We start from the raw sequence: 24,229 nt of genomic DNA on the forward strand, positions 1-24,229 counted from the left end.
TACTAGAGTACTAGGATACAGTATAGTAATTGTTGGTCCCACTCATCTACGGGGCCTCGGCATGAGATAATTCCCATCACTACTCAGAAGTCATAAATATAAGCCAAATCCATTCCCAGCACATATATCTAACATGCTATTTAGTGGTGAGATATTAGTGTTCCTTGCCAAGTCACGTTCCTTGTCCTAGTTGAGGTAGTCTTGCAAGGAAAAGCACATTAGTACATTTAGTACTAGTGTCTCCTCTCAAAACCACCACATCATGGGAATGCTGCCCTGAATCCCGTCCACTCAGGACAGCATAGAATGGTAATAAGATCATGAGAAATTACTTCTTGGTCACGTTTAACAGGCACACTATGTGTGTCAAGTGGATAATGGGTGGTTTTGTTTATGGTAGTCCATCAGTTGATCCATTTCTTTGCACCTGGTGCCCAGATTCACTTTCCAGGAAAGACTGAGATCTTGCCAGCTTTGGTCAGCTTGTCAATGATCTGGGCCTCATAGTCTGCATCATGGACACCCGTTTTACGAAACTCTCCAGAATAGCGGTTCTGCTCCCAATAGTGGTGCCAGTTTCCCCTGCTGTCTGCCCCAAAGCCAAATACATTCACCTATGACACAAATTAATTCACAGTCAATATCAGAGCTTTGAGATGCAAATAAAGCTAACAATTAAAAATGATTACTTATTTTACACATAAAAAGCTAAAACAAAAGCTACATACACATTCTTTATATATTTATAATATAAATGCAAGTAGTTCACACTAAAGTTCAGAAGACTAGGGTCAGTAATTTTTAAAGAAATTAACACTTTTAATACTCGGCAAGGACACATTAAATTGTTTAGAAGTAACCGTAAAGACTTACATTGTTACAATTTTTTTTTTAAACAATAGTTGTTCTTTTGAATTTTCTATTCATCAAATAATCCTGAATCTGCCATTCTGATACTGTTAGCGCCAATCCCTTATGGTGCTCCTCAGGGCTCTATTCTTGGCCCTTTATTTTTCTTGCTCCATTCTCCAGAAATATAATATTTAATATCATTGCTACGCAGATAACCACCAAATTTACCTTCCAAACAAACTTGAAAATTATTTTTCTTTACAACAACTTTTCTCATGTTTTGACGAAGTGAGAACTTGGATGGCTAATAATTTTTTGCAACTAAACACTGACAAAACTGAGGTGCTTCTGCTAGGCCCAGCTGCACTCAATACTAATTTCAGAAGTAGTTTAGGTTCCCTCAATGATAACTTACAACACCATGTAAAAAAAAAAAATCTAGGGGTCCATTTCGATCCATTAATAAAATTTGACAAGTATGTAAACACTGTTGTAAAGAGTAGCTTCTTCCACCTCAGATCTGTTGGGAAAGTAAAAAACTTTATTTCTTGAAAAGATCTCAAAATTGTCATCCATGCACTAATCTCTTCCACGCTGGACTATTTTAACTCGCTATATGTCGGCCTTCCTCAAAGCACTCTATCTCCACTTCAGATGGATCAAAATGTGGCAGCCAGATTGTTGAAAGGAACACCAAAAAGAGGGAGCATATTACTACTGTTCTTGCTTCTTTGCATTGGCTCCCTTTCAAATTCAGAGTAGATTTTAAGATGCTTTTTTTTTTTTTTTAAAAATCATTGCAAAAGTCAGCCCCGGATTAAATCTGATTTTATCTAGCCATATACAACCTCTAGGTCATTAAGATCTTGTAATCAGCTTTTATTCATCCCTTGTTCTCGCTGTAAAACCAAACGGTGACAGCTTTCGCTGTCGCTGCCCCTAAACCTGAAACAGTTTACCCTTTATTATCAGGGCCTCTCCATTGCTCTGTGTTTTAAATCAAATTAAATACTCAATTTTACACCCTTGCATTTACGTGATGCTGTGTACGGTACTTCTGATGCATGTTTTAGTATAATATATACATTCTGATTTTATTTCCCTTTTAATTTCCATCTCTGTTGCTTTTTAAGTAACCATTTATTGTAAAGCACTTTGGATCAATGATGGTTGTGTTAAAGTTGTGATCTATAAATAAATTAACTTGACTGAAGAAAAGTGTATCTCAGTTTCCACAAAAACTACCAAGCAGCAGAACTTTCAAACTTTGATAATAAGCAATGTTTCTTGAGCACCAAATCGGCATATTTGAATTATTTTTGAAGGATCATTTGACACTGAAAACCAAAGTAATAACTGCTGAAAATTCAGCTGTGCCACTGCAATCATAGGAATAGATAACTTATTATATTAAAACAGAAAACTGCTATAGAATACTGGAATTTAGAATATTTTATGATACAATAGTACATTAAGAAAATTATGTGGAACAAATTTACAAACATAATTTATGAATTGTATGCATTATTACATACCCCATTATATTATATACCCTAAAGTCTTACCTCATCACATACGTGTAGAGCAAAGAACAGCACAAGCATGCCAGTGGAGGGATAGCGGCCATGATGACGAGTCCAGCGGTCATGGATGTATTTAAAGAAAGCTGGGTTGAAGATCTGAACCTACAGGACATTATTTGATAAGTATGGAGATTTAAAGCAGCACAGAGAAAACGGAGCCTGAATGTGAGATTGATACGGTTCTATTGTTCAGAGTCTATAGTGTGTCTTAATTCAAGGAATATAAATCGGTGAGAGGCAGGATGGGAATATATTACCTTGTCTTTATCCACACGCAGAAACTGCTTCACTGGAGCGTAAGTGCTGAGAGAGAGAGAGAGAGATTTGGAAAGATAAAGTTATAAATCTTCCTACTTCTGGCATCTCTTTATCGTTTCATAAAAAACAGTGACTTGAACTGCTGCTAACTTTCTGGTGTTTTTCAGTGAAGTAGAGAATGTTATTGATGAAGCTTGGTGATGTGTGGCGCTGTGTGTGATTTGAATGATGCATTTCTTAGTACAGAACACTGCAGTTCAGCTCACAGACAGAATATATGAATGTCTCATTGGCCTCACTGCAGCTACTACAGCTATGGCTCAAAAATCAAGTACTGACGACCACATTTTTCTTAAATCCACAGCAACTGAAAACTAAAATGAACAACTAATTTATTGATGGGATGTCATGTCACACTCTAATGATTTTTTTTTTAATTGGAGATATACACATACATAATATATACATAATTGAATGTTCGACATTGAACGAATGAACGTTCAAAATAAACCCAAATATTATCAATCCTGCACACCTTGCTTAGTAACAAAATACCTTAAATATGAAAAATTTGAGTCAACAGATGTTCCGGTTGCATATTAAAGTTATTTACTAAGCAAGTTCAAATGGTGCGGTTTTAGTTTATCGTGTTAGTGTTGTGATTGTGGTTAAAAATAAATAATTTAAAATAAACTATTTTATAAAACAAATTGAATAATTTGCATACATTTAAAATACAGATTTAAATGAATTAAAAAAAAATCAAAATTCAAGATTTTGACAACCAAATTATAGACTCCCTTATAGTTTCTTTAAACAGTGTCTGGAAAACTAAACTGAATAACTAATTTACTGATGGGATGTCAATCCAAACGATTAAAATAACAATAAAATAAAAAAAAGACAATTTGGTAAAGCTACATTTATACAGCTTTTATAATAAAAGAAAAAAAAACTAATTTAAAATAAAAAATAAATATTATTTAAATTAAAACTATATATATAAATAAATAATAATAAAAAAAAAATTCCTAAACTCCTTGTGTTTGCATTATTTTTCTCACAAGCGGATCTGTCCGGTGGAGAGGGCACTGGTGATCCACAACAAGTCAAGCATCTTGAAGGGCACTAGCACAAAGCTAACATTGGGCGCCAGGTTTTTGGCACTCTCTGGGTACATGAAGTGGTGTGTAGTACGGCTGCCGGCATCCTCTTCGTACCCTACAGTGGGAGCCAGGTTCATCCTGGAACACAGATTCAGTTGAATTAGGCCGTGAAAATGCTCCCTCACTTTTGCTCAAACAAGCCCCATTACTTTGGCATTTCATTATTTTCCTCATGACAGAGTACAGTAAACAAACAAAGTGCATTCAGGTTGACAGCAAGTGGCTAAAAAAAAGCAGACAGAGACGTCCCCATTCATTGTAATCTACAGAAAATAACCAGGGAATCATTTAAAATACTCCTTTTTGTTCCACATCGTAAGTGTTTAGAATGACACCAGGACGGATAAATTACAATTTTCATTTTTGGGTGACCGATTCATTTAAGAGAGACAGACTGCAAGAGACGAGAAAGATGATGGAAAGAGGGTGTGTGTGGATCAGACAGGAATGGAGGATTCCCCGATGGATGTTAGAGCTTCTATTTCACAGCTCATGTCCTCTCAACAAAATGCTCCAAATAGAAAAAAAAAACCCTGCCTCCCTTTCTCATTTAATCTGTATTCTACATGTATTCACTGAAATTCAATAACTGCCTTACATTACCAAGGTTTTACACACCCATAGAATCTTAAGCTTGTATCCAGGCACCAGGATTAAAAAGCTTCAGAGATATAATAGTCCTATTTTAAAATGCAAAAAAAAAAAAAAAAAAAAAACATGTACATATCGGTCTCGCTCTCTCTTGCTTGTTCGCTTTATCTTCTTAAGACTCAAAGCTTTTATCAAAGGGAGCGAGATGTTTTACCTGTCAAATCTAAAGCTTTTTTCCTTACATCAATCTCTAATAAACAGAAGGCCAAAGAGCAAGGCTTAAACTGGAAACCACAATATTGTATTTACATTATACTCGATACTCATTTAAAATTAAGATTTCTAAAAAAAAAAATTTCTTTTGTGGAGGTTCAAGAAAGGTATGTTATTCTACAGCTCGGTTGTGTTTAGCAGAAATACAGTTTGTACTTAGCACTGGTTTTCACTAATTAAGGTAAACGAATGAATAAATTTTCACCAAAAATTCACAGCAGTATGTAATTTCAAGATGGCTGCCAATAGTAGAGGTGGCTCCACACCTGCTCTTTTGTACCAGCTTTTCTTCCAAATTCTGGTTGAATTGGTCTACATTATTCATGGTTTTATTCAAATAGGAAAGAAATCAACATTTATCCATTTAACCCACAACACGGGAGTAAGAGGATGTGACAGCATATGGCTAATCTACAAAACTACAAACAGATTTGTTGATCTTTAAAGATTTAATAAAGTGGTTAGTGAACTGAGAAAAGCAGTCATCTTATTTCATGCAGTTGTTTGCCGACTCACAGGGCAATAGCTTGCTTTTTTGGAAACATGAATTAACCAATTAAATCAGAAATTCAGTCAAAGTAAGGACATGACAAAACTGAATATAAATTAAACATACTGCACTGATTCTTTGGAAATTGCAAAAACTAGTTTAATACCTATTTTTCTAAATAAGCAGAAGAACTTCTTTTTACCACATGTAGTTAGAAATTCATTTGGATCTTTTTATATTTCACAGGTTGATCAAGATAAAAATCATGTAAAATTATAAATCAATTAAACCGTTCAAAAGCTAAAAGATATTTGGTTTAGACGCTTCTCTTATTAAAAAACAGTGCAACTCTGGTAAGACCAAAAGCTCATTTGGTAAATCTATTTAAAAAAAAAGGTGAGTTTCCACAATTTTTAAACCGCTGTGGTGACACCAGTTTTTAAGTCTGGAGAGACTACAGAGGTGTGTAAATATAGACCCATCTCAATTTTTACAGTAATTTATAAAGTCATAGAAAAGTTGAACAATTAATGGCTGAACAATTAATGAATTACTTGAATTAATTTTATACTTTATATTTTATACTTTAATTTATAAATTAATTATATAGCAATTTGAATTTCAGTATTCATCAGTTGTCTATGACATTTTATAGATCCAATAAAAAGATGTGGAGTGAAGTCATCACTTAAAAAACAAAAAATGCTAACTACATGTACCACAAGGTTCAATATTGGGTCCTTTGCTTTTTTTGTTTATATATAAATGATTTACCTAAAAGTTGCAAGGAGGCTGGTTGTCAAATGTATGCCGATGACACAAATATTCATGTAACAACAAAAACTTTTCATCTGGCTGCAGAATTGTTTACCAGGCAACTGGTCAGTATTTCCCAGTGGCTGCAGGATAACCGTTTACCTTTAAATTACTAAACCGTTTCAATGACTATATGCCGAAACTCGTTTACAAGACCAAATATTCGGTTTAGAAAAGGGGTATTTAAAGGGGTTTTTAAAAACCGGGATATGAGCATATCCGGGTTTTTGCCGGTGTTTACATGGCCGTGCGCGACCGGGTTATTGCTAATATCCCGGTTTTGAACGGGTTATTGGCTGCATGTAAACGTCACTGTGTTTCTCACTAAAGAACAAAGCACTGGATGCATTTATTTGACCAGAAGGAAATCAAGGAAGGGAGTATATTTAAATATTTAGGTGTCATTGTAGACTCCAAGCTTAATTTTAAGAACATGTCTGAGACTTAAGACATTTGTTTTCAAATGATAAGAACAATACCATGTATATCTCAAAGCAGCTCAAATATTTATGAATACTGTTTTTTCACATGACCTACTGTGCGATAATTTAGGGTCAGTCTTCCAAATCAGTTGTTAAGCCTGTATACAAACAAACTTTAAAAGTAATGGATCAAAAACCAATGAAATGGCATCAAATTCTTTTTAAAGTATTATTTGTTAAGTTTTGATCAATTATTTTGACAAAGTTTTTATAAAAACAGTATATAAGTGTATATGGGCTTGCCCCTGATGTAATCTGGGAGACCATAGGGGGCCGTAAGTGGGAATTGTAGAGTTTGGAGATTCAGTACTATTGTGGTTCAATCATCCTTTTCACTGAAAGCTTCACATCTATGGAACCCCATGCCTGTAGATGTAAAGTTGCAATCATAACTCAGTGTTTTCTTTACAAAGTTGAAACAATGGCTGAAGTCTCAACAGCAATGTGAGCAGAGTACCTTAGGCTTATTCAAGCTGGTTAAGCTTACATTTTCTTTCTGTATGCAATAATTAAAATTTTATGTTTGAGACTTTGTATGGGTTTAGGTATGTCAATATGCCATTGCTTGATTGTTTAGGTACAAAATACACACACACGTATATAAGTACTTGTTTTGTTCCTTGTGATGATTGTTTTTTATTTGGATGTTTTGATTTTATGTAAAAGCTTAACCAAGTATGAGAGCTGCAAACTAGATTTATGCTACATGCCTTATGTTCAAAACATCAGTTGTCTTTATGTAACAATGCCCAGTGTATTGTCAATTAAATAAAAGATATGAATAAGAAAAATACAGAAGTATATACATGAAATGCAGTTGATATGCTACAATAATGCTAACAGATTTCAAACAAAGTACTGTTTACTTCCCTTAATAAAAATGTTTTTGCCAATGGAACCTTATGAGCCAATAAACATCAACAGGAAACTAATTTGACTGAGGCAAGAACCTCAAACCATCTCTTAAACTGTGTCAGAATGAAAGCAGACAACAAAGAGATGAGGAAACAGCTGCTGTGGGGCAGAATAAAGATCGGGATATAGAGGAGGACAGGTTTAATTTAACATTTCAGAGTTGAATCAAAGACTTGACTGAAACTGCAACTCAATTTATACCTCCTCTATAGCTCTAGATGCTGGTTGCTCAATTGATTCCTTAAGTTAAGCATGTTTTTATCCAGTGTTAAATTACTACTTATAATAAATCTCCTATAGTAGCTAGTAATCCATTTCAAGGTTTTATGTTCCCTTAAAAAAAAAATTAAACACTGGCTGTATGCTTTCGAAATATCTTTTTTTATTAGTTTGAGTATCCTACCGGTCTAAAATTAGCAACACCGACTTAAATAATGGAAGTTTTAAAGGCCGTGTTGCAGGGTTAATTTAACGAATTTGTGCAATTTGCTTGTTGGTAATAAACATTTAAACTGTTATTCATTGTATTTTATGTTGTTGGGTATCACAAAACGGAATATAATACGAAAAAGTAGGTACTATCTTACAGCGGTCTCCTTTCTCCCACAATGCATTGCATCATGTCACGTTGGGGAGAGAATTTACCAAAGCCCGTATTGAGAGCATTGAGAGTGACTAGAGACGAGTAGTAGACGAGAGTATTCAGATAGCGCAGATTATAGATAAATACATAGATATAGATAGACAGACAGATATCGACCAACAGCGACCCAAACGCACTCACTTCCCTACAGCACAAGCATTTCAGCGCAGTTTCCATGGGACAGCACCCACACAAGCACCTGCCAAACACAGCGACAGACACGCGGCTACGTTTGCAACAACATTTTCACCGGAGGAAGAGAGAAACGCTTAGAAATGCCCATATAGCTAGCATGATGCCTTCTATTTCTAGATGACAAAGACAACGTTTACCAGTTCTACGACACTGACAAAGGTTACCAGTACTTATCTGAACTAATTTCATGATCACTGCCACTAGATATAAAGAAAACGTTGATTTTTCACTCGGTGCTACTCAATGACAGTAAAAAAATAAAATAAAATATATATATATATGTGTGTGTGTGTGTGTGTGTGTGTGTGTGTCATTATTGTGCACTGCTGCTCGTAGACTAGCTCTAGTGCTCATTGCTGCGATGCTAAATGATAGCAACTCACCAGGACACTTCACAAACTCTCCACTCATTCTCCTCGGACCATGCATTTAATTTGCTTTGACGGACATCAGTTCTTGGCAATTCCTCATTTGCCCTCTCACGTCTGGCTGGTTTGAAATTACACGGCTGCGGGTCATCATACATGTTGGCTCGTGCCATCTCTTTCTCATCCCAGAGCTCGTAATCACTATTTCATACCACGACTAACGACTTTGTACCGTTCCAGGCAAGTTACGCCAAACTTTCTGAGCACAAGGAATTGTAACTAGATTATTTATTTTATTGCAACGTTACATTGACCTAAAATCGTTTTTTCAACGTGTACCACTTGCATAAACACTATATCCGTAGGCAGTATTATCCGTAGGGGCTGTCATTGTTGTTTCGCGTGCTGTGTGACCTCGGAGTACATCGATCTAGTACGAGACACGAGTTCACGGGTGGGAAGTCACGGGTTTGATTGCCGTTCCAGTGCACTTTCATGGGTTTAAGGTCGGAAAAACATGGGTTACGGGTTGCCTGGAACGCGGCATCATACTAGACTGAGGCTACCTTTCCTCGACTTCTCCCCAATGTGACGTCATCGCAGAGTTGCGTAAAAAAAATGCTAATACCAAAAACTTAAATAGGTCTTTAAGACCATTTTTGAGACATTTAAAAAATGATATACATATCTTGAGTGATTTATGTACCCATTAATCGAAAGTGATGGTTAACCTGCAACATGGCCTTTAAGGATACCAGTTTGAAAAATCATTTTTGTCATTTTGTTTCATGATACTGGAAGTACAGAAATCACACTCTTCACCTATAATTCTAATTATTAAAACTAAACTGAAAAAAAACTGCAGAAAAGAGCATAACGTGTGAAAAACGCATAACTAAATAATATTCAAAATAAAAACAACTTTGAAAATGCAAAACTATCATAACCTAGCTAAACTCACTCTGAATTCAAGGGCACTAACTGAATTTGTAGGTCTTCTTTTGTAGTTTCAAAAGAATACCAAATCATTCTCATAATCTTAGATCTATAGTCAAATCATTTGAAATTATTTTTCTTTCCCTACTTCTTTTCACAGCGACATTTCAAGACTCACCTCATGATGAAGTCGTGGCCATCAATCACTGAACCGTAACCTGCCCCCTGGAGGTTCCCCGAATTTCCCACCACGGCACAGCGCAGACAGCGGGCAGGGTCCCACGAACCATATGGGGAACGGCCTGGAATGACATGGAACATCCGCTGTAGAACTTGCTGGATGTTGTGGGGTTTGAATTGAGGTTGCAACATCTGCACAAGGTCCAGAGGGAAGAAAAGAAAGGGAGGAAGAAAGGGAAAGACACAAACTAACATAAGGATGGGTAGTTATCTTTTAACTTCAAACCATCTGCACACCTGCCTGTGCACATACTGAAATAAACATCCATGCAGCCAATTAGCCAAAACCTACAATCTTTCCTTTTGTATTTTACAAACATCCCTTAATGACGGCTTCCTTCCAGCCAACCCAGTTCTTGATTTTCTCGCTCTCGCTCGCATAATTCCTGGCAGATGCGGATTTTACTCTGTGCCCATTGAAAATAGATGAGCCACTGTATTTAATACAAGACTCAGTCATCAACAGAAAGCTACCATTAGGGGTTTAGGATCAGAAATGTTTCTATAATTTATTTAGCAAGAGTACTCTAAAGTGATCACAAGGTTTTCACATTTCTATTTCAAATACATGCTGTTCTATTAAAATTTCTATTCATAAATTAACCCTAAAAAAAAAAAAAAAGGATAAAAGAAATTCTAATTATGATTTAATAGATTTTTGATAAAGTAAACAGTCTTTCAAAAACATTTAAAAATTAAAAGCGTTAGAACAGTAGTGTGCATATTCATTTAAGTTAATACAGTATGTGCATCTTTATCTGTATAGCAGTATTGGGCAACAATCAGAATTTTAATTCCTGACTTGACTCAATTTAAATTTGATATGAACTTGTTACAGCCCACAATATACTGAATTAGAATTTTGATTTAAGAAAAAGAAAAATTCACTGCAATTAAACTTCCAACTGAGGAATTTCATCAGTTCAACCAAAGTTAAATAAAAGTTATATAATTACTTTTGAGTTATTAAGACCATTAAACTCTGAAGTGGATGTCCAATAAGCCCAACACTGCCAAAACAATTCTTTCTTTTTTTTTTGACCAGTAATAAACCATCTTAGCAATCACCTAGAATACTTTAGCACCACTTACATTTTCTTCAGAAAATATAAAATTCAGCAGTTTCCCCTAAGTTCAGTCATGTTCCTAACCTTCATCTTAAAATATTTCTGCTTCTTTGGTTTAATGCAGTCTGGCACCCCTCCAGCTTTTAAGTCACTCTGAGCAAGTATTACGGACTTACACTTTTCAGATAACACACTTTCAGACATTACTCATGTTCTTTTTAATGAAAACGCCCCTCTTTGCTTCCTGTCGTTTAAACATGCATAAGCACAACCTTTTTCCATTTAAAGAAGAGAAGCACAACAACATTAGATCTCTTAATTAAGGCGAGGGTGAGTTTTCACATGCAGCAGTTTTGCAACCATTTCATTTAGTTTTTTTTTCATTTAGTTAATGCATGAGGCCAAAAGCATTTCACAAAATTGGCTTCTACAGCTAAAAGCAGAAGGGAGTAACCATTAGATCACTTACCACCCACCAGTAGTACACGTCTGGAGGCAGCTGGAGGTTGTCCCGAATCCACACAGGCGAGATGTCCGGGTCATAGTTCTCGTCGAACCAGTCAGAAACACCTGGGTCGCCCACGCACTGAGAGCAGGCACATGTCTTCTGCTGAGAGCTCTCAGCCGTGATGACCTGGTGGGATCCGGTATAGCTGGGCACTAGCTTAACTCTGCGTGACTCTTCCCATCGCTGGGGTTCCAAGTAAGGCAAGCCGGCTCCTCCTCTCAGAGACAAGGAGAAAAAGAGTGAGGTGAGGAACAGGAGGGCAAGGGATCCCAAGACCACGCAGAAGCGAAGGGAGCATCGTTTACTACCCCGTTCTCCTGCCTCCGCTGGTCCGACTCCGGCAGGCACCCAGGCTCTCAGCTCGCCTGTCCTCTGAGCCCGAGCCCATGCGGCCCAACCCCATCCCAAGCCGAAGCGTCCCTCTCGCTGCAGAGGCACAGGCGGCATGCGCCCACCCCCCTGCCATGAACCGGCCCCTGCCACCGTGCCCAAACTAGACTACGTACTACTCTGTGTACTGAGAGAGAGGTTTTCTCTTTTTATGCGTCACCACTGCTGTGGAACCTTTTTAGCGCGCTTTATTTTCACTCTCCCGTTCACGCTTCTGAATGGTCTATACTGCCACAGTTCACACATACACCAGTCTTTCGCCTCTAAAAATCTGTCTGCTTGTAGGCGTGTGTGTGATTGACTATTATCCCTGCAGTGACAGTTGGAGGAATATCCCACTCTGTGGTTTTAACATCCCAGTGCCAGACAAGCTAGGCCGCCATCCTTGTCTGTTCCATTACAGTCCTCTCTGAGTTAAAGTTTGTCACAGTAATCCAGTTTGTCCGCGTCCATACACTCCGTCTAGCAAGCCACCATGTCGAACTTCACAGCCAGAGGTGAAAAAGGGTGGAGTTTTATCACAGTTTTATAATGAAGCTCTTTTGCAAACATCTTGAATAGCTTTACGTTCTACAACACTCTCAAAACTCTTTCCATCTCATTCATTCGGCAGTAGTTGCGTATCCTGTGAGTTACTTCCCTTGATATTTACGGTGTCTTCAATGAAAGTAGCTTGAAGATTCATCTGATTTTCTTCTAACACTGCATCTTTCTAACAGCTAGTGGAGTTTGTGATCAGCTGATTGCTTGTAAATGTGTTGCATCGCAGGACTCGCTTGCCAGTTTCACAAAAACAGCTCTTATTGGAATTGGTGAGGTGGAGGACTCGGATTTCAAAAAGGCAATGTACCCTGACCTGGTGTCGTCCTGTAATCTCTAAATCTATAATCTCTGGGATGCTGCTGGTCCACCTGTGTGAGCCCTTTCTCTGCCAGAGAAAACCCGTCAGTCCGAGAGGGTGCAGTGCATCAGAATGGTAGTGAAGTCCAGCTGCGGGTTTCTACAGCTGCTCTTCTTGATTCAGGCAACCTTCTAAACTAAAAACAGACAAATATAGAATTATGTAGTGTATATTAAGTACAGCATGTAATGTAATTTATAATGCTATTATTATAAGCAGTTTTTCACTTTTTTTTGTATGCACAGATAAAACAGATTTACACAGATTTTCAGAGAACTGGCAAGAATAATAAAAAAAAAAAAAGCACAGTTTGCTGGCATGCATAATTAAAAACAAATATTTCACACTGAATTCATGTTAATTTTTTTCCATCCAACTTCAAACTATTTTTATCCTGATAATATAATTAGCAAAAATAAATAAACCAAACTAGAAAAGAATAAGAATTAAAAAAAAAAAAAAGGAGGATGCTTTTCCACTTGCGGTCACAGCAATTTATATTTTCCCTACTCGGAAAGTTATCAGCGAAGATGTGAAAATTAAAAGTCGTTCAGTCTTTACACTGATAGCCCATCTGTCCCTCACACAATTTTTGAAGGCACCACAGTTGAAGTGTTTGGGTCTCTCTCGTGACCCCCGATTTCTGTTGAGCTAAATTACCAGACCCCAATATGTGCAGCCCACACCAGTTCAGGCTCCTTAGAAAAACACAAACTTCACAGCGTTCAAAAAATAAAACCAACCGATTTGTTCATGCTTGATTTGAAGTAAAACATTCATTTGAATGCATGTTTGAAATAAATGCTCAGAGTCAGAAATATAATCTCTGACAGCAAAGCACTTATGGTTTAAACATTAGCTTGGTGCTAACAATTCAATCGCGGGTTTAAAAGAAGATATCGACATATCAAACAAACAGGTGGCTCGTGCTGCTTTCACTGTGGCCGCAGATTGAATCACGCGACTGTGATTGCATGCGTGATTGAGCCGCTCACTCGAGAACACATAATACTCTCCCCTACCATTCCAATTAGAAAAAATAATTTCATTTCTCTGGCAGGAATAAATGCCTACTTCTTTGATTGAGACGTTCTCCTACTTAAACACGCTCCTTCTTTTGAAACACCCACAGTTTGAAGAGAGAAATCGCGAAAGAGGTCGCAGTCAGAGTTTTATAGGGTTAACTTCGGGTGATTGTTTGTCTTACCAGTAGTGACCTAATGCGACGAGACTAGAGCGCAATCAGGTTTGACGGTCTGAATGGCGTGAATTTACTGAGCCGCTAAAGGGCATCACCTGCAGTTGCATTGCAAATAGAGATGGGTGAGATGCCTTTACATTTAAAGGGATACTCCACCCCAAATTGAAAAAATAGTCATTAATCAATTAAGACCAAATTCCAAACCCGTGAAAAATTTGTCTTCAGAAAACAATTTAAGATATTTTGAATGAAAACCGGGAGGCTTTCCTATTGACTGCCAAGTAAACTGCATTGTCAAGGTCCAGAAAAGTATGAAAGACATCGTCAGAATAGTCCATCTGCCATCAGTGGCTCAATCTGAATTTTATGAAGTGACAAGAATACTTTTTGTACGTGAAGAAAACAAAAATAACGACTTTATTCCACAATTTGTCATCTCTGTGTCTCTCTGCATCACCGTATAGCGGCAATTTTGGAGAACATCCGCTGAACGCAAGCAACGTACGCTCTTTCGTGTCACCCGTGCTTTTTTGTTCAAATCAAAGCGTAAATACATGTAGAAAATGTATCCTTGTGTCATGGCTGACACAGAATAGCGTACGCAGTTTATATTCATCGGATGTTCTCCAAAATGGCGCTACAGTGATGCGGAGAGACAGAGAGAAGACATATTGTTGAATAAAGACGTTATTTTTGATTTCTTCGCTTACAAAAAGTTTTCTCATTGCTTCATAAAATTCAGATTTAACCACTGATGGCAGAGGGGGCCCCGGTCCCTATCTCGCACCAGTCCCCACATCAGCTAAGGACAACCCTGCCTGCACACAGAAAAGGAGATAAGCCCAGAACACGAACTAAATTGCACTTTAAGCATTTCCTCCCAGAAGCTGTTATAAAGAAAACAGCTTAATGAAAACGGTGATAAAAACCACAAAATATGCTAAAGAAATTAGTAAATATATATACTGTGTACAATCCAGGCAGATAAACCCAGAATATGAACTGCACAATAAGCATTTTCTCCCAAATAGAAAACCACATTTAACATAGCTTAATAAGGCAGTGATATAAAAAGCCCAAATCTTAGGCCCCATGTATAGTTTATTAAAAATACTATAAAGGCAAGCAATGCTCTAATCCATTATGTCACTTTAAGAGTTTAATTTATAATATTTTGTTTCTATGGGAACACGAAAGATTTAACTTTTTTTTTTTTCTCCCACCCCTTATTTTTTTCCACCAAGTCTTCAAATGTTCCTCAAATCTTGCCCTGGGGAGCCAATGTGCTGCAGAGTTTAGCTCCAACCTTATCATCAAACTCACCTACCTGTGATTTTCTAATTATTCGGAAGACATTGATTAACTTGCTTAGGTGTGTTTGATTAGGACTAGAGCTAAACTATGCAGGAAAGTGAATCTCGTGGGACAGATTTGAGGATCCCTGCTTTAGGGGCTCTATATGAACGTGCCCAAGTTTAGACTTTTATGTGCTCTCATCATCTTTTCGATCTTTTAGTTTATGGACAAATACGCTAGAACCAAAATGTTATCATTTGGATTTGGAAGACTTACTCAATGAGTGCATGATATGGTGTGCAAATTATTCAACAACGTCTGACTTATTAAAATAAATTATTTCACTATTTACTGCAATTGCTTGAGGTTCGTCTTACGTAGTTCGAACAAAAAAGCTTTATTTAATATATTTCGGATGTGTATGTAGCCCATTACAAGAAGACAAAAACATACAGTACTTATGGTTTGCCAATGTTCAAGACAGCTGCTGCTGCGGTTACCTAATTACAAATATTCTAGCAAAGTCTAACTTGTAAACTTTTTGTGGTTATTGAAAAGTTGTTCAGTTAGCTAACAGATGATTTTCATTAATTGTTCTATATTCCTGCCTTTGTGAATATGTATATATGCCAACTTTGTAAAGTACAAATGGCAAAATAGTGTGTTTAAGTCTCTCAGGACCAGCACATAAGTGTGATGCACCTCTAGCACTGTCTAAAATAAGTATGTAAGGCAGCACACCATATAGGCTATAAAATCACAAATGAAAGACCAAATCCTCTTCATTATGCTCCCAGTCTATTCAATTTGTACTTTATTCTCACCAAGCATCACATCCTCCTACATCTTCCTATCTCAAAATGACAGTCTTCTCATTTATAAAGCTATCAACACACAGTTGCTAGACTCACAACAAGCAGATGGCATATGAGATATGTACCAGTAACCATTTTTGGTCAACACGTCTAAACATGACTGCTCTCACAGTTGTGCTCAAAACAATAATACTCATATTTTTGACTCCATATACAAACACTTGCTTAAACGTTCTCTGGGACAAATTCACACGATGCACCAACATCCTTCTTTAGCCATACACAGTTATCACACACAAAAACATCCACTGACCTTAGCTTACTCTTTCTTTCCCTCTCACCGATGTTCGGTCGCTTTTAGTGGGTCTTGACCAATGTGCCTGCTCAGCAAGGGTGAGCCAAGCACTGTAGAGTGGGTCACTGAGTTGCCTTGGCAACGAAATCTCACAGCTGGCTGCAATGGAAACGTAATTGAAAGAGAAGAGCAGACATTCACATTCTGGGTAGGCTTGCATTTTCTCAGATTCCCTGCTGGACAGGTTGTTGTCATATATTCAACAGTCGACGGCTCCAGTTTTGTGCTGTCTGTGATCAGACTGGAAGCAAGGATGGAAAACAATGTCTGTCCAGTGACTCTAGGGTTAACGTACTGACAAAACATGCACTCTCTCCCAGTTGAGGCTTGGCCCTAAGGCTTAATCTAATTTTATTTTAATGGATTAAACCCTTTTAAAGCTGAATACATTGCTGCCTGTAGGGCGTCTCTTGGGAAAAAATGTATGATTGTAGGCTAAACTTATGATTTAGCTATTTCAATCAGCATTTTATTCCAATGTAATCTGGTGTCAGCTGAAAGTGTTTTCCATGCATATAAGCCTTCATTCAATGATTATTAGTTCAGTCAACGTTTTTAAACTCTACAACTGCTCGGAATTGAATCGGAATTTCTGGGACTGTGGCCTAATAATAAATGAACCATCATGCTGACCTCTTTTAATGCTAGTGTAAGTAATCAATCAAATCATTCTTCAGATTTAATTTCTCAGAATTGATTTACTCAGTACACAGATAAATAATCCAAAACTGTGGTCGTGACAGTAGTTTAAAGAGCTCACAATACTGAACTTAATTTAAAAATGCCTTGTGAAATGAAAATTTTAACCGAAGCTATAGTTTTTGCATCACAAAAACATCTCATACCTTTCTCGGAGTCATACTAATCACAAAAAAAACTATAACCTTTCACTCCTTTGAGCTTCACGCCTCAAACTAAAATCACAAAAAAAAGAGAGATGCCTGCATCTCTAATCAATTTCAAGTCTCAAATGTATTATATGTATAGCCTTCAGCATCAGTTGTGTTTATTTCCCATTCTGGCTATCTCATTTTTATTTAATCTTATTTTATACCCTCTCAAGGGAAAATTAATTCAGCCTTGTGCACCTAATGGAAGTAAAACTAAACTTAAGTGCTATTTTGACTCATCCAAACAAATTTCTGCCTGATTAACTTAATGTCCCAATGATCTCAGGCATAAATTTTTTTTTTTTATAATAATAATGTAAATAAAAATCTAACATAAAAACATTTCATGCCACCTGATTTTACAGACATTAAAATCACTTTAAACACTTTCTTATATCCATAAATGGGACACTGTCCTGAGGCACTGGATTAGTTAGCAGCATACAGCTAAGCAATCCATACCCATTAATTGTATTTGTGCCCAAAGACAATGAGTTAACATGCCCGCTTCCAAAATCCAAGGAACATTCCTTAAAATCAAATCCTAAGTGCCTCAATATTTGCTTCTCAGGAAAATGTTAGTTTCTTCTAAATATGTTTTTATCTCTTCAAGAAAACAAATTTAAAAGTGATAATTTTCTTAATAATTAGAAAGTTAAAGAAAAAAATGATTTAATTAATTAATTTTAATTCCATTTTTCATACTGTACATTGTTGTGATGCCTGAATTAATTTCTAGCATTTAAAAATTTTAAAAAGGTTTACACATCTTATTTATTTGTACATCTACACTGGAAAGAGTCGCTGCCTTGAAATACAATCATAGCTGTACAAATTAAATTCCATCAAACTGACTTAAAAACATGAGATGAATCTTATAACTCATTTAAAAAGTTGTAAATTGCTTAATGTAGAAACAAGTCATAATGACTTATTGATCACACTATTTTTACAGTGTAATATAATAATTTAAATTAATAAGAATTTTGAAATAATTACCCCTTATTTGTCATCATTTTAATATGGTGCATCTCTATATTTAATTTTTGCTAGTGATTTGAACAATGTAAACTTGCATTACAAGATGTACTTTGAAGTCTTCCTTAAAAGCCCAGATGGTCAACCTGACCTCAGTTACCTGCTCCTCACTGACCTTGTCTCCGTTGCACAGGTTTGACACCTCACATCTCCTCGCTGGTTCCCTGTGGAATATATGAATTATCCATGCATCCGTGGCTGTACCTCATATCTACTTCTCTATCTACAGTATCTCTTTCTGTTTGGCAAGTACAGAAAAAGATGTTCTTTCAGCCTGTGTGGCCCTTTTCTATACTGTATATACCTCTACATTCTCTCAATCGTTCTTTCTTTCTGTGCCGTCCTCTTTTAGTGGTGTTTTTCATCACTTTCTCTGTGTGACAAAGTATTTCTTCTCCTGTGCCCAAAAATGTCTCTCTCTCCGTGACTCATCCAGTAGAGATCCTATCAGGCCACCTATACTGGGGCCAGATGCCAAGGCCTGTCACAGAGCCCATCGATCGAGAGGAAAACCATGGGCAAGGCTGGCTCCACAACACCACAGCAGAAGCCCTCATTGCTGGCACAGTTAACCCTTACCTCACCACCTCACTGAAACATTGCTCACACTGTATCCAGATGTCTTGAAAGTGTTGCAATGACAGATTGAAAAGGCTGTACATTATACCTTTCCTAAATATGTCAATTTTCTAAATTAAAATAAACCCCAGAACTACTTTGTATCATTTAATTTAGCTTAATTTACAATTAGTGTAGCCAGGTTTAATAATTTGAAGCCCTATTTAGCTGTCTGACCCAGCCATGAAAGGGTTAACTTTAATTTTGTATCTTTGATGGACTTGTAAGTGAGCCAATGGGTGAATTTTATGAGGCACTGAACTAACCAATCAGCTGCCAGCTAGGCTCCGTTACAGTTACGCCTCTAGTTTTGCGTCACTGCACGTTCTTTTGGCGCTTGCGCTTGAGCATAGGAGGCTGCGTTATCTGCTTGGTAAAATGAGAAAACAATATGGAGTGAATTAAACAAGTTCTGTAATCATTATTGCTTATACTGACTATACCTTGTAATAAGGTAATTAGCCACAATAGGCTAGCGAAATACTGGTTAATGTCTTTGAAACCAACTAATTATTTTGTTTGTGGTTTATAAAAAAAGAAATGTTAACTTTTCATACTGTTGTTAAATAGTTTGTTAAATACTGATGTTAAAAATTGTGGATTTAATTGTGGTCACTGAAGTTTAACGAGGTAAATTTTTTTGTGCATTCTTTCCAATGTTACCGGTGCAGAGGGGGATAAATAAGCACACTAATGCCTTAATGCCTCTAATTGAAAGTGATACAAGTTGATTAATGTTTACATGCAATTCATGCAGTTTTATTCTGCATACTGTTAATGTTACTACCGTAACGTTTCATAAAACTTGAATTTGAAATGTCTCTTTATGAAGGATGCAATTTATGTAAATTTATTTTTGATACTAGAGAGAAATTCATATAGTTTGATACCTGAGAAGAAACATAAGAGCTGTTGTACAACGAGAGAAATATTTTTATTTGCATTATGGGTGTACTGAAATATTATCTCATTTTATTTTGTAGTATCCTGTAGCAGTCCATTTATTCACTGAATGGTAATTGAAAGAAATGATTTGGCCTTATTTATAGGTCAGGTTTTGGTAAGAGTTGGGAACATCGTGCAGAGATCCTTTCCGTGGAGTGATACAGATCCAGACGTTCCAGAAGTTCTTCCAGAGACTCATTGATTCCCAGTCCAGGTGGCTGGGTGGCGAGCCAATCGTGTTTGACAACGAATCAAATCGCTTTAGACGAACTGCCCGGATCATCCTCTTCATCTTTGTTGTGGTAGGACAAACACTAACTCAAACAAAAAAAAGAAAAAAGGGCCCCAACGGTGAAACTGAACTCTTGTCAACCAAGGCAAGTTGAACCGAGGACGAACTGAGCTCAAAGATACTGAAAAGGAGGGTTTTGTTTTGTTTACGTGCGCACTTTATTTTTTTAGTTTGTTATTTTTCATAAATGTGTTTTCTTTCTTTGTATGTATGTTCCACCCTGTGAATTTAATACAGGTTATCTAAACTGTCATTCTGGTGTGGCATTTTTTTCCATATTGATATTCAATTCTCAGGCTCTTAACAATTTAGCGTCTTCTGATTCTGGTCCAAATCATATTCATGATAGCCTCTACGACTACTTAGACTATTAAACCTATGTACATTATTTCTACTACTTCGTAATAAGGGTTACATTAGCAAATGAGGTAAGCTATAGTTATGTGTGCTTGCTCAAAGTCACACTGCAATAATCTAATCAACCTAATGTGCTTAACCCTCATGTTGTGTTTCAGTCATTTTGACCTGGTTTTCTTTTTCCCAAAAAGGCTAGTTAATATTATAGCATTGGACTAAGACGCACAGATTTTTCTCACAAAGGATATAACAACTTCCAAAATAAATAAATAAATAATAAAAATCTTTAACCCATGTTTTTATACTTCTGGTGTTCCTGGTCAAAAATGATCAGCCTACAAATAATTACTTATAAATGTGACCCTGAGTCTTAAGTCACTGGGATATATATTGGGATATAATTTTAGCAATAGCCTAAAAAACATGGGTCAAAATTATTGATTTTTATGCCAAAAATCATTAGGATATTAAGTAAAGGTCATGTTCCATGAAGATAATTAATACATTTCCTACTGTAAATATATCAAAACATAATTTTTGATTAGTAATATGCATTGCTAAAAACTTGATTTGGACAACTTTAAAGGTGATTTTCTCCAGGTTTTTTTTTTTTTGCACCCTCAGATTCCAGATTTTCAAATAGTTGTCTCTCGGCTAAATATCGTCCTAACAAACCATACATCAACGGAAAGCTTATTTATTCAGATTTCAGATGATGTTTCGAGAAATTGACCCTTATGACTGGTTTTGTGGTCCAGGGTCACAAATGTCTTGTTATGGTATATTATAACCAAATATTTTTTTTTTTACTTTGCCAAACATTGCCAAAATAACATTTTATTTTCTGTACAATCCATGTCATCTCCAAATTAAGACACAAACATAACTGTAAAATGTAGCAAATGTTGTAACTGTAAACACTGAGTTGAGTTATTTAGGTTGATAGAAATGGATTTCAGGTAACCCTGTTGTCACAGCTCTTTAAATTAACCAATCTGAATCCCTGACAGAAAAAGGTTTCCCATAGAGTAACCTATTTAAAGGCTCTCATGTGTGACTCTGACAGTGTGCTGGCTCTGTATGCAGTGTTAACCTAGTTAAAGCTAAGTCAGCAGGACTTTTGCTGGCTCCTGAAATTCCCCAGCTACTACGTTAGCCTAGTTACAGAAGATGATGAACATCTGCCATATAGAACAGTTGCTCAGGCAAGACAAGTTTCTCAATAGGCAACATTCTTGTCTGTATCCTCTCTTTTACACCTATACCTGATATTTGAAAAGTTCAAATTTAATTTCAAATCAGGTCACATCAGGTGATTATAATATTCAATGCAATGATTTATTCATTATTTGTGAATTGTGCATCTTAAGTGTATATTTTTCGAAATTGAGATTTATACATCATCTGAAAACTGAATAAATAAGCTATTATTAGGATAGGACAATATTTGGACCAGATACAACTATTTGAAAATCTGAAATCTGGTGTGCAAAAAAATCTAAATACTCAGAAAAAAGTCTTTGAATTTGTCCAAATGAATTCTTAGCAATGCATATTACTAATCAAAAATTAAGTTTTGATATATTTACAGTAGGAAATATTTAAATGATCTTTCGTGGAACATGATCTTTACTTAATATCCTAATGATTTTTGGCATAAAGGTAATTAGTCGGTAATTTCGACTAATACAATGTTTCTTTGGATGTTGGTAAAAATATACCCCAGTGACTTAAGACTGGTTTTGTGGTCCAGGGTCACATCTGGTTTCAGCTCTGATTCATTGTGCATAATGTTGCAGCAGATTTACTAAGAAACAGTTGGTCCCCCATTATGCCTTGGGAAAAATTACACTGGGTGTCTAACTCCACATTCTGAACTTTTAAGTAAATCCTACACCAACATTTTTTCTGCAACATTTCTTCTTCTTCTTCAAAAAGCCCTATCACCAGAGTCGTGCAATTACTTTAAACAACAACTGTCCTTTCAAATTCTGTCTCTGAAAAAAGACCAATTAGCAAAGGACAAACTGAATGTCATGACAGAATCCGAAATTAATTCAAAGTGTTGCAGCAGAGGCTGTTTACAGTGACATATTATGACAAAGCAGTTGAAGCACCACAAAATGGTTTAAAATGCTTAAAGTTTAAAATGTCATAATAATCTACCAAAATTGTTTTTGTTTCATATAACAGAAGTTACAGAACATAATTCAAATACTAGTAATTAAACTTTAACAGTTAGGACCTATTGTTGAGCATACCTTAGTCATTTAGATTATATGGTATTATAAATATGTAATAGTTAATATTATTAAATAGGTGCAGCTTATTCAATATGCCAATTATTCAATATTTCTAGCTAATATTCCATACAGCCATGTTAAATATGTTAAGATATAGTGATTCTACTTGGTAAAATGGAAAGGAAATCCTGCACTTTTCCCACAAGCTTCCCTGAGAAAAGGAAAATAGGATGGGTTACTATTTTTGTAGTCTTCCTGATCAACATACTACTTATTTGATTTCACTTTATTGAGTTTACATACACATCTTTGGTGTTGAGTTGTGTCTATTTGAACAAACTGCATAAGATGAGACAAAGACTTGATTATGACACCCAATCACATCGACCCCAAGAAAATCCTTTACTACCCTTCTTTCTTTCCTGTATCTAAACATCGCTGTCAGATCAGTAAGGGTGGGTTCAGAGTGTGAGACCCTCATATAAATGAGATGGGTTTGGACACAAAGGGGCAAGCCCCGGGTCCCTCTGTGCATGACGTGGGTCAGGTCCACTCTAGCTACACAATCTGAGACTATCTGCTTTAAAAAAAAATAAAAAAGGAAGGGTGAGACATTAATGGACTAAAAACCACAAAAGCATTGACCACAACAGGTTATCTCACACAATGGACACACATGACAAATGCTTTCCTTACCTTGCAGTGCCTCTTAGGATACATAACACTTCATCATGATGCATTCTTTACGCTGGGGCAGTTTTGGAATATAAAGACACCCACTTCACCTCCTTGGTGGAATGTACATTTCTGCAGTCTGTTGTGGATGTTGCACTAAATGAACAGCATTCAGCTTCCATATGATTATTTAAATCAGTTCTCTGTCGGTGGTCGTTTCCAGCGTCCACGTAGTACGCTGATGCAGATGTGCACTAGGATTTTGTCCTCCTGTCCGATATTTTATCGTCCCTAAGCCCTTGGATAATGTGCAACACTGTAATTTTCACAATGCTGCGTGAAGTCCTTGTGTGTGTGTGTGTGTGTGTGTGTGTGTGTGTGTGTGTGTTGCCCCCCTAAACAAGATACCCTCATTCGCCCATCGCGTTAACAGTCTCCTGGGATATGTAGTTCTTTAAATTATTAACATTAAATAGCGAACCGCCTTTTTGTACTACATTTCCCATGATGCACTTGGAACAGATGGACACATTGGACCGCTAAGTACTGTGATTGAGGATGCTCGGAGAGTAACTGTAAATCCAAACTGTCCACAACGCATAAGTTATATATTTTCTCTCTCTCTCTCTCTCTCTCTCTCTCTCTCTCTCTCTCTCTCTCTCTCTCTCTCTCTCTCTCTCTCTCTATATATATATATATATATATATATATATATATGATAATATATATGTATTCAATATATGGTTCTCCTATGTTGTTAAATTTATTCGCTGTTCTGAAAAATAAATAAGAAAAACAACTTTTTGTACAGCCAACAGACACATAAAAGA

At 36.5% G+C, this 24,229-nt stretch overlaps 1 protein-coding gene and 1 long non-coding RNA gene across 2 annotated transcripts; both read right to left on the reverse strand.

Moving 5' to 3' along the window:
• Window positions 1–328: 328 nt before the first annotated feature.
• On the reverse strand, window positions 329–12,506 carry LOC132156172 (CMP-N-acetylneuraminate-beta-galactosamide-alpha-2,3-sialyltransferase 2-like). Its single transcript, XM_059565064.1, has 6 exons — window positions 11,345–12,506; window positions 9,747–9,940; window positions 3,758–3,937; window positions 2,693–2,738; window positions 2,418–2,537; window positions 329–614 (listed from the first exon to the last, which is right to left on the reverse strand). The coding sequence occupies exons 1-6, from the start codon at window positions 11,828–11,830 to the stop codon at window positions 441–443; spliced, it is 1,200 nt and encodes a 399-aa protein (XP_059421047.1). The 5' UTR covers window positions 11,831–12,506; the 3' UTR covers window positions 329–440.
• A 39-nt stretch (window positions 12,507–12,545) lies between these two features.
• On the reverse strand, window positions 12,546–23,781 carry LOC132156173 (uncharacterized). The gene is made up of 3 exons (XR_009437387.1): window positions 23,421–23,781; window positions 16,300–16,440; window positions 12,546–12,810 (listed from the first exon to the last, which is right to left on the reverse strand). It is a non-coding gene; the product is annotated as an uncharacterized LOC132156173 (long non-coding RNA).
• Between the last annotated feature and the right edge of the window lie 448 nt (window positions 23,782–24,229).

The sequence above is a fragment of the Carassius carassius genome, chromosome 13 (assembly GCF_963082965.1).
Source record: "Carassius carassius chromosome 13, fCarCar2.1, whole genome shotgun sequence".
Lineage (NCBI taxonomy): Eukaryota > Metazoa > Chordata > Actinopteri > Cypriniformes > Cyprinidae > Carassius > Carassius carassius.

What these genes read in the sequence shown, in the direction of transcription:
- LOC132156172 (XM_059565064.1), bottom strand. Translation starts at nt 11,830, where the DNA reads ATGCCGCCTGTGCCTCTGCAGCGAGAGGGACGCTTCGGCTTGGGATGG. An exon ending in TCCACCGGACAGATCCGCTT is followed by an intron (nt 2,739 to 3,757) that starts GTGAGAAAAATA and finishes TCTCTCTCTCAG; the next exon opens with CACTTACGCTCCAGTGAAGC. An exon ending in TGCGTGTGGATAAAGACAAG is followed by an intron (nt 2,538 to 2,692) that starts GTAATATATTCC and finishes AATGTCCTGTAG; the next exon opens with GTTCAGATCTTCAACCCAGC.